Raw genomic sequence first — 11,080 nt, 5'->3', positions numbered from 1 at the left:
TGAAGCGCAGTCTATTTTTGCTGCGTTGCTCACACTCAATTAAAGTGAAAGCACACTTTTTTTGATGTGCAAAATAAATATGATTTCACACAAAAAGTGCCAAAAATGCACTGAATTTGCATGTCTAGTGTGTTTTAACAAGAACTGGAATAGGCTATGTCAGAAAAGAAAATGAAATGACTCAAAAATATTTATAGAAAATTCACCCATTTAAACTTGTTTTTATTATTCAGTTTGGGTAGAAGTATATGGTGTTTTGTATAAAAAAAAAAACATATAGAAAATAAATGTGTGTGCTGTTCAGTGGTTAGAAAAAATGAAATCGGAATCGGCTAAAATCGGTATCGGCGGGTCAACCTCGGAAAAAATCGGAATTGGATTACAATACAAAATTGTAATCGGTACATCTCTAACCATTATGGGACTAAAGTGCATGAGGGAGTGTGCCTCAAAATGACCACAGCAACACACTGGAAATAAAACCAAATTAAATTGCCTTCCAGTAAATGCATGTATTTGTAAATTTCTTTCAAAACAGTGTTTTAATAAAAGTAAATAAAAGGATGTCTTGAACACTCTTCTGGCCCAAAAACACTTTAGAGAACAAAACCCACAGACATTAAAGGTTGTATCAGCGATTTCAGGCCCAAACATAAATGATCACATTCATCTAATCTTTCCTAACAATCCGCTAGCTGCCCGCCCCATAAGCATGCCGTCCAAAAACCGCGTCTCTGTAGGCAGCCTAGGCTCTGAGATCTGCACACAAAAACAATGGGTTTCACCAACCACCAAAACCAAAATAAACAGTGTTCCAACCAATCACCGACAGTTCCAACCAATCACCGCAAAATCTCAAACCACAACACCCCCACCTTTTGTGTGCAGATCTGAGAGCCTAGGCTGCCTACAGAGACGCGGTTTTTGGACGGCATACTTATGGGGCGGGCAGCTAGCGGATCGTTAGGAAAAATTAGATGAATGTGATCATTTATATTTGGGCCTATTTTTGGGCCTGAAATCACTGATACAACCTTTAATGGAAGGCAACACTGATCTCTCGAAGAACTCTAAGATGATTTCTTTTTCAACATCAAACCTCAGTTCCTCACGAAATCCCTTATATTTTGGGCCGTTCTTTCTCTCAGAACAGGGTCCTCTGCAGTCTTGCACTGCTCACACTCTGCCTTTGTTGCAAGGTGTCCCTTTGAAATATGGACTCTGAAATGTTTCATGACAGCATTCACTTCATTTGGGCTCCATGGCCTTTTCACTATTCTCCTCAATTTGGTCTCTGTAAAACAAACAAACAAACAAACATACATATGTATACCTATACACCTATATGTATATACATGGAATAACTTTAATATACCCAAATGTTTAAATACCTCTGGTGTTCTCAGTTTCATCCTGATTCATTTGGCTTTTTCCTGAGGGGTAAAAAGCAACAATTAAAATGTATTCCAGCCCTACAATCTAAACAGTTTCGGACCATGTGAAATATCAGCAGATAAGCACACAGGGAAAACTAGTCTCTGGTCCTGTGTAACACGAAAAGGACCACTTTACACTGAAATGTTTTTTGGTGAACGGAGTAGTATTGGATGAGTTGATCAGAAAGATCAACACCTCCCATATTCTTGTTGTATTCAGTGACAGGGGTTGGGCATGGAATGGATTTGGTGTTCCAGCCTCCATCCTGAGTTCTTACCCTCCTCTGAACTGTGTTGCCAGAGAAGGCCGGGTGAATTGTGGAGCAGACAGAGACTTCCCGAGTGTCCATCCACTAAACGAAAACCAGAGGGCCGTCACGGATCCACCTGATGGTGCCCCTAGGATCCTTTTTGTTCATGGCATTTGTGGTTGTGCGGGGGCATCCTCGTCTCTGTTGTCCCTGTAGGTGCCACATGCTCCAAAGTTCATGCTGTAGAGATCCATGAATAGCTTTGGACTTGTGTAGAAGTTGTCTACATACACATTGTAGCCACTCCCTAGGAATGATTTGCTCATGAGGGACATAACCGAGTCGTATGCCAGTCCTACACCAGAAGCAAACACAGACTTCCCCGTGTATACAGCAAAGTCTAAAGTGTACCCAATGCTGCTGTCTGCCAGCACAAAAAGTTTGAAGCCCCACTTAGTTGGCTTCGCCTTCATATATTGCGTCATGCCAGTGTGAGCCTTTGTTGGCACCATCCTCTCGTCCACTGAAAGGTTCTGCCGTGGGCGATAAAATGCTCTGCATGCATGTTTGATGTCATCTAAAAGGGGCTTCAGACGAAACAGCCGGTCATAAGCTGGTGTCCCTCTCTTCCGGTCGTTGTGGACATCTTCATCAGGGTTGCTCATGTGGATGTTCCAGGAAATTACCTGCTACCTGTCACGTGCCATCACTGAGTGGGGAAACTGTTGGCTGAAAATGGTGTTTGTCCTCCAGTAGTCCCGGATATTTGTCAGTCTCACCAGTGCAAAAAAGAAAGTCAGTCCTAAATATTGGAAAAATTCTTCAACAGTTAATTTTTTCCAGGAATATTTTTTGCCAGTGGCAATGTTTTTTTTGCAGCGTCTGTGTATGTGTTATTACACAAAGTGGTTGCTGCACTGTCACTGACAAAAAGTTTGAAAAGGTCCAATGGTGTGTATATGGATGATGTCCTGGCTTTATTGTTGGGACGAACCTTTTGGGCACTGGAGGGATGTCTGGCTGACTCTTACTGTTCCATGATGGAGTTGGGGCTGCTGGCTGAGGTGATCTAGATCTCGACCTTGTGGATTCAGGACTCTGTCGACCCCTCAAGCTGCCGGATCTGGATCTGGATCTTGACCTTGACCGCGCTCTCCCTCTAGACCGTGACTGCAGCCGTTCATGGCCTATTCTAGAGTGCGGATCGGGCCGAATTTTTCTGTCCGAGCCCGGCCCGCGTCCGACAGAGCAGTAAACCGAACCCGACCCGAGCCCGACAGGCATACAGATATTTATGTTCGAGCCCGACCCGAGACCGAAAGTTAAAATCCCGTTTTTTTTTATTCTCATACTAATGACACATGTACGTTTGTTTGTGTGGAAAGCCCGCTTTTATTAAGCAACTGAAAGGAAGAGATTCAGAAATGTCAATAGATGAGCGTTTCAGCGCGCGGAGCAACAAGCGCACGTAACACAGGCGTACATGCACGTGTTTCGTTGTCACGGGCCACGGCTACATAAACAAATTTCCGCACACAGGAAGACAGATGTTATGGTAATATTTTACATATTTTTTAATCACAAAAACGAACGTTTGCATCAAGTGAAAGCATCAGGCACATTGGCTACCTACATAATAACCTGTTTTAAATTTAAAATGTTCAATGCCTTCGCGCTGATGTGACCGAGCCCGACCCGAACCCGAACATCATTTCTAAATATCTGTCCGAACCCGGCCCAGCCCGTCGGGTACCGGCGGGTCCCGTCGGGCTTGGGTCGGGTATCCATCCTCTAGCCTATTCCTGGCAGCTGCTGGGATGCTGCAGCAGAAGTGGGAGGCTGGGATGCTGCAGCAGAAGTGGAAGGCTGGGATGCTGCAGCAGAAGTGTGAGGCTGGGATGCTGCAGCAGAAGTGGGAGGCTGCGATGCTGCAGCAGAAGTGGAAGGCTGGGATGCTGCAGCAGAAGTGGAAGGCTGGGATGCTGCAGCAGAAGTGGAAGGCTGCGATGCTGCAGCAGAAGTGGAAGGCTGCGATGCTGCAGCAGAAGTGGAAGGCTGGGATGCTGCAGCAGAAGTGGAAGGCTGCGATGCTGCAGCAGAAGTGGAAGGCTGCGATGCTGCAGCAGAAGTGGAAGGCTGCGATGCTGCAGCAGAAGTGGAAGGCTGCGATGCTGCAGCAGAAGTGGAAGGCTGGGATGCTGCAGCAGAAGTGGAAGGCTGGGATGCTGCAGCAGAAGTGGAAGGCTGGGATGCTGCAGCAGAAGTGGAAGGCTGGGATGCTGCAGCAGAAGTGGAAGGCTGGGATGCTGCAGCAGAAGTGGAAGGCTGGGATGCTGCAGCAGAAGTGGAAGGCTGGGATGCTGCAGCAGAAGTGGAAGGCTGGGATGCTGCAGCAGAAGTGGAAGGCTGGGATGCTGCAGCAGAAGTGGAAGGCTGGGATGCTGCAGCAGAAGTGGAAGGCTGGGATGCTGCAGCAGAAGTGGAAGGCTGGGATGCTGCAGCAGAAGTGGGAGGCTGGGATGCTGCAGCAGAAGTGGGAGGCTGGGATGCTGCAGCAGAAGTGGAAGGCTGGGATGCTGCAGCAGAAGTGGAAGGCTGCGATGCTGCAGCAGAAGTGGGAGGCTGGGATGCTGCAGCAGAAGTGGAAGGCTGGGATGCTGCAGCAGAAGTGGAAGGCTGGGATGCTGCAGCAGAAGTGGAAGGCTGGGATGCTGCAGCAGAAGTGGAAGGCTGGGATGCTGCAGCAGAAGTGGAAGGCTGGGATGCTGCAGCAGAAGTGGAAGGCTGGGATGCTGCAGCAGAAGTGGAAGGCTGGGATGCTGCAGCAGAAGTGGAAGGCTGGGATGCTGCAGCAGAAGTGGAAGGCTGGGATGCTGCAGCAGAAGTGGAAGGCTGGGATGCTGCAGCAGAAGTGGAAGGCTGGGATGCTCCAGCAGAAGTGGAAGGCTGCGATGCTGCAGCAGAAGTGGGAGGCTGGGATGCTGCAGCAGAAGTGGAAGGCTGGGATGCTGCAGCAGAAGTGGAAGGCTGGGATGCTGCAGCAGAAGTGGAAGGCTGGGATGCTGCAGCAGAAGTGGAAGGCTGGGATGCTGCAGCAGAAGTGGAAGGCTGGGATGCTGCAGCAGAAGTGGAAGGCTGGGATGCTGGAGCAGAAGTGGAAGGCTGGGATGCTGCAGCAGAAGTGGAAGGCTGGGATGCTGCAGCAGAAGTGGAAGGCTGGGATGCTGCAGCAGAAGTGGAAGGCTGGGATGCTGCAGCAGAAGTGGAAGGCTGGGATGCTGCAGCAGAAGTGGAAGGCTGGGATGCTGCAGCAGAAGTGGGAGGCTGGGATGCTGCAGCAGAAGTGGAAGGCTGGGATGCTGCAGCAGAAGTGGAAGGCTGGGATGCTGCAGCAGAAGTGGAAGGCTGCGATGCTGCAGCAGAAGTGGAAGGCTGGGATGCTGCAGCAGAAGTGGAAGGCTGGGATGCTGCAGCAGAAGTGGAAGGCTGGGATGCTGCAGCAGAAGTGGAAGGCTGGGATGCTGCAGCAGAAGTGGAAGGCTGGGATGCTGCAGCAGAAGTGGAAGGCTGGGATGCTGCAGCAGAAGTGGAAGGCTGGGATGCTGCAGCAGAAGTGGAAGGCTGCGATGCTGCAGCAGAAGTGGAAGGCTGGGATGCTGCAGCAGAAGTGGAAGGCTGGGATGCTGCAGCAGAAGTGGAAGGCTGGGATGCTGCAGCAGAAGTGGAAGGCTGGGATGCTGCAGCAGAAGTGGAAGGCTGGGATGCTGCAGCAGAAGTGGGAGGACCCTCCTCAGCGGAAGAATGGGAGCTTTCCTGTCTGGCTCGGGTGGGTGGGCTGGTGTCTTCATTATCATGACTGTAAAACAAATAAAGCAAAATATTAGATCATACATATCAGATCAATTAGTGTTTTTGTATTTGATTTCTCACATTAAGATAACAATGGCTGAGATTGCTACTGTACCCCCCAACCCACCACAGCTATAATATGAGCACTCTCTCCCCAGCCAAAAGGTGTGACCAACCCCCCACTACAACATCCTTGAGACATTCTCTCCACAGCTAAAAGGTGTGACCAACCCCCCACTATCCTTTGTTTGTCTGAGTTTACCTAGAGATACAAACAATGGCTGAGAGACAAAGTGTAATCCACAACTCTTACTACTCTGTAACAAACATAGAAAACGAAATACTACTTTTACAGAACTTATTATTACATATTTAGAAAATTTATATTTTATAATATTCGTTTTTTTTATATACTTTTACAGTAAATAAATAAATGGAACTTACTCTTCAGCAGTGTCTAGACCATCCTGGTAATCGAGTTCCTCATCAGTCAAATAGCTCTCTTCTCCAGAAAATCCATCATCCTCCATGGCATCAAAAAAGGCCAGCGCTTGATTTAGATCCATGTTTCTCAATCTCTGACGATCCATTATTCTCCGTGTATTCTTCAAAACTCGCGTCTCTCTGTGCGTCTCTCTCTCCCCTCGAAACCACTGTGCCGTGCGTCTCTCTCTCTCTCTCTCTCTCTCTCTCTCTCTCTCTCTCTCTCTCTCTCTCTCTCTCCACAATATCAGCCTTGGTTCATGCGTAATGACGCACACCAACGTGGACGACGGATCAGCCTGTCATTGGTCAACAACCTCACGCAAAGAATCACGTGATATCCAAAATGGCAGCTAGCATCGAGCTAGCGGCAAAAATGACAGAAAATGTATAAATTATGGACATCAAGTGGATAAAACTTGGATATAAGTGTTTGGATTTATTGCTGAAACACTCTAAAAGGACGCATAAGTTCCAGGCTGGATAGAAAAACTTCTGTAAAGGCTAGAAAGACACCAAAGACACCCCCGTGACGGCTAGCTCGTTAGCTTTCTGCTGCAAAAAACGGTAAGAAAATCAATCAAATAATATAAATATTTATCGGAGGAGTCGTGTGGCGTCGTGGACGATGCCGTCGGGCTCAAAGGGTTAATGCAAATGGGTGGAGTGTCTGTTCCGGATGGCTCCTGGACGCCTTCCCGGGAAGGTGTTCCGGGCGCGTCCCACCGGGAGGAGACCCCGGGGAAGACCTAGGACACGCTGGAGAGACTGTCTCCCGGCTGGCCTGGGAACGCCTCGGTGTCCCCCCGGAAGAGCTAGAGGAAGTGGCTAGGGAGAGGGAAGTCTGGGCATCTCTGCTTAGACTGCTGCCCCCGCGACCCGGCCCCGGATAAGCAAAAGAAGATGGATGGATGGATTTGTTTTAGACAAATATGCTTGCACTCTGTCACCAACTAGATATATTTAAATTAATGAAGGCCACTTTTCACTGGTAACAAAAGACATTTAGCATTATCAGGACCCACAAATATTCCCCCACTGCATTATATATATATAGTAGTTTAATGTAGTATTGACACTAAAACTCTGTAAACTTGATTGTTTCCCCTCAAACAGTAACTTTTATTTTTGGGTGTCCTATACACAATACATATTGTCACTATCCACAATATATATTGTTGCATTTTTGTATTGCGATACATTGCTTAATTGACAGCCAATCGGAATCAATTCTGCTATAACATGCTTCAATATATAAGCGGCAGTCAAAGATGCGATCACAATAAACAGAACGTTACCGTCTGCTGGTTGGACCCTAACACAGTTATGGTTAGTGTGAATGGGCCTTAACAGTTTACATCTCTGTGACTGAAAGTCACAAAGCATATCCAGATTGAAAAGTGTGCATATTGGGTCTACAGCTTATCCACAATAAAGAAGCAGCCGACACATACCCAAAGCAACATCTTTTCCTCAAACCCTATCCCTGACATGACGGTCCTCGTAGTGGAGAACTGTCCTTACATTTCAGGTCAGTGTCATGCCCATCCCCCAACGCACGAGTTATGAAAATGAATGAACCGAGCAAGGTACATTTTACTCGAATTTGAGACGTCACAACAGGGTCTTTAAGACGACAGTCCACGTCAACCAGTCTAGTATGGTGCCCAACCATCCTACACTTAACATTGCCTGTGTCAAAGAGAAGAAAACAATGAAGGAACATGCGCTCACTTACTTTCTGTTTCACTGATGAGGAAGGATTCACACTGCATTCAGTCACAGCCACTGATGTCTCGTCACACAATTCCTGTAATTATGAGAAAGACAGGTACAACACTGAGGCAAGGATGTTTGCCAATTGGTCACCGCAACTAATTCTAGTATCAACCAAAGTCTAAATATCTAGTGTCCCTTTCATTGCTCCGTCGTGCACAAAGCAGACATGCAGAATTTAAAAAAAATAATCTGCATCATATAAAAAACTAACATTCATGAAATACAGAACATGGTTGACTTTCAGTGATAAATTATTTAAGAGACTCACCCTTAAACGCCAAGGCCAAGAGGAATCCCCATAGTTGTATGTGACCTCCTCATCTGGAAAGATATGTCTTATACTAAACAGACACAGGTGTGGCCTTCCGTCAACAATGACTGTCTTGACTTTGCAATTTGGATCATTCACCAGTCGTCCAAGTGAATGTCCACCGTACTCTTTTGTTGCATCTATGCTGTGATAAAAATAGTGCAGTAAGAAACTTAAAACATAGACACACACTGAAACATACGGTTCTAACTGAACATTTGGGTTAGGCTAACCTTGGCCTATTTAACCTATATTCAAATACACATTGTTAAAGTTAACTTGACTTCCTAAGAATTTAATAGGTCAGATGATCCACTTAAGGTAAAAAAATAATACCCCAGTTGAAAAATAACCATGTTATTGATTATCACTACTAACTAATAAGTTCCTCATGTTATGAGAACCATAGCAAATCTGCTATTGTAATAGTGCTGCACGATTAATCTTATCGCAATCGTAATCGCGATGTCAAGCCTGTGCGATTATATGACGCAAAATGCTGCGATTTTGTGTAAAATAAACAATGGGCTGGTACGCAATTAACGCAGCATCTGTTATTTTTTGTCATCCTTTGGCTAGTGTTACATGATAATGCTCTCATGCGATTGCTTAAAACCATTAATGCGAGACAAGTCAAAAGAGAGCGCGCTGATTCGCTGAATGTCCGACTGTGACTCATAGAAAGACATGCGCCAGAAATACAGTTCTCTTTCGCGCTTGAACGAACAATAACACACAATTATGCCAAAATGTCGTTTGTCGAGTATCTTCATAACATAAGAGCAGTCTTATGATGGACGTATAGAGTTGTGAGAGAATGAGGCGCATGTGAGATCCGCGTCTCTGTCAGCAGCGGCTGCTCTTAAAGGGCCAGCAGCCAAAGCTTTCTGTCAGTAAAGTAAATCAAAGAACAAAGGGGACAGAGAAAATTACTCACTGCTCTTGACTAAAGAACTTATGTAGCTTTAATAAGGATTAGTCTATTTATTATGTTTGATAACTTTATTAAATTTCTGTATACCTGAAAGAAAGGGAGGGCACAGGTAAATATGACATTTATTATGGGTTTATGTGAGGATTATTTGAAGTTCACTTAAATTAAAAGCTGTTATATTTAATGAAGTCTAATAAATGTTTTTTTTATTTTTTATTATAGCTTTCAATTGTAATGATGGAATCACTGTAATGTTGGATGGCTATAATTAATGTTTTTAATGGGGGTGGATTAATTTATATCCAGACATCAATGGCTTCGATGTTATCAATCATTTAGTTGTTGTTGCTAGTTTGAGTTGAGAAATACACATTTCAGAATTATCACTAATCTGTGTGTGCATTTTGCTTTAGATCCAAGCAAGTAGACTCATGAAACCATTTGTTTATTATATCGCAATTGCATATTCCAATTGCAATATTGACCTCAATCGCAATATGACATTTCCCCCAAATCGTGCAGCCCTATATTGTAATAATAATAATCATCATCATAATCATAACTGTTTTTATTAGAATGACATGCAACTAGTTTGCTCTGAATATGAACCAAAAATAAATAAATAAACCAAAAAAGAAACAGCCAGCTTACCAATAACTGGTTCCATTCCATGTGAAGTCAAACAAGTAGTTGCCTTGAACATCTTTAACATGTTTACTTTGAGAGAGAATCCCACGGTATTCAACAACAAAGGTGGATGGTTCAATGTGCTCAAGTGCAAACACACCTCTCCCTAAAAGAGCAAAATAATATATAATAATACAAATAAAACATGAATCCAAGTGCACCTATATGTTACACAGCTAACCAACCTATCCTTTTAAAGAGTTAAATCCTGTAAAACTGTGTAATGTATAAATGTAATATGAGGTGCAAGAAAAAATAAAATAAAAAATAAAAAAATAAAAAAAATCAAGCATTGGTTTTCACTGTGATATAGTCTACTAGTTGAATTTGGTTGTAACCAAATTAGGTACAACAAATAAAATAAAAATAAATACTTAACTATGTATACAGAGAATAATGTTTACATTATTCTCTGTATACATAGTTAAGTATTTATTTTAAAATAATAATAATAAAAAAATTGTTTAAAGTTTTTTTTTTTCCATCTCTTAACCTTTATGAAAAAATTAGCGGCTTACCCAAGGGTAAAATGTGTGAATTTGAAAGATCATGTCCAGACTGCCAGCAATAGGCCTACTTTTCATTCTTACAAGTGCATGCCTACTTTATGATTTGATTTGCCTGCAGTCTGAACATAGTCAAATTGCCTTGTGGTGCACAATTTACCTTTGAATGTGTTGATTTGTCGTCCCTCAATGAAGGCTTTGTCTTTGCCCGACAATATGTGTTCTTTTGCATCCTGCTCAGGTTTTATTCTCTTCTTTCTTAACATGTTGACTGAAAACATTCCAGACAACATAATTAGTATGTGTGTATATATATAAATATATATATATATTAGATAGATAGATAGATGCTTTATATACAGTACATTATTGTCAGACTGTAGTCTGTATCAATAAATACAACATTTTACACATAAATAGTTGATAAGTGAGGTTTTGAGGCTTGCTACTTATGATAAGAAACAGTCTCCGATTTCAAATTCAGTCCATTTTAATACCATTTTATCACTCTTTAATGTGGCGCCTCAGATCAAACGAAGCTAACTAAACTCGTTACTTAGAAAAATTAACTATAGAGAGAAAGTTTTAGAAAATGTTACATGTATTACACCTGATTTACATTAAAATAATACATGTAAAATCAAATTGGAAATTGAATCGAAAGAATGTGAATTAAAATTGAATCATAAAATGTCTGCTAATATCCAGCCCTAAAATGAATAAACTAAATATTTTTTCAAGTCATTCTAATGACAGTAACATTACATTAATGAAAGTATACTTTTACATTAATGAAAGTATACTTTTACATTAGTTTCGTTTCTGTTTATTTAATAGATTTCTGT

General features: G+C 43.3%; 1 protein-coding gene across 2 annotated transcripts; it reads right to left on the bottom strand.

The window, feature by feature from the left end:
- Nucleotides 1-1,112: 1,112 nt before the first annotated feature.
- LOC306987275 (histone-lysine N-methyltransferase set-1-like) lies at nucleotides 1,113-10,502 on the bottom strand. Of its 2 annotated transcripts, XM_079591386.1 has the most exons (6): nucleotides 10,396-10,502; nucleotides 9,694-9,835; nucleotides 8,067-8,253; nucleotides 7,758-7,829; nucleotides 1,392-1,433; nucleotides 1,113-1,294 (listed from the first exon to the last, which is right to left on the bottom strand). In XM_079591386.1, the coding sequence occupies exons 1-5, from the start codon at nucleotides 10,499-10,501 to the stop codon at nucleotides 1,419-1,421; spliced, it is 522 nt and encodes a 173-aa protein (XP_079447512.1). In that variant the 5' UTR covers nucleotide 10,502; the 3' UTR covers nucleotides 1,113-1,294; nucleotides 1,392-1,418. The 2 variants fall into 2 exon arrangements, with proteins under 2 accessions (XP_079447512.1, XP_079447511.1); XM_079591385.1 differs by lacking the exons at nucleotides 1,113-1,294; nucleotides 1,392-1,433 and having other exon boundaries at nucleotides 6,858-7,829.
- Nucleotides 10,503-11,080: the final 578 nt, after the last annotated feature.

Source organism: Phoxinus phoxinus, assembly GCF_949152265.1.
Source record: "Phoxinus phoxinus genome assembly, chromosome: 19".
Classification (NCBI taxonomy): Eukaryota; Metazoa; Chordata; class Actinopteri; order Cypriniformes; family Leuciscidae; genus Phoxinus; species Phoxinus phoxinus.
This window is presented reverse-complemented; position numbering and strand designations above follow the sequence as displayed.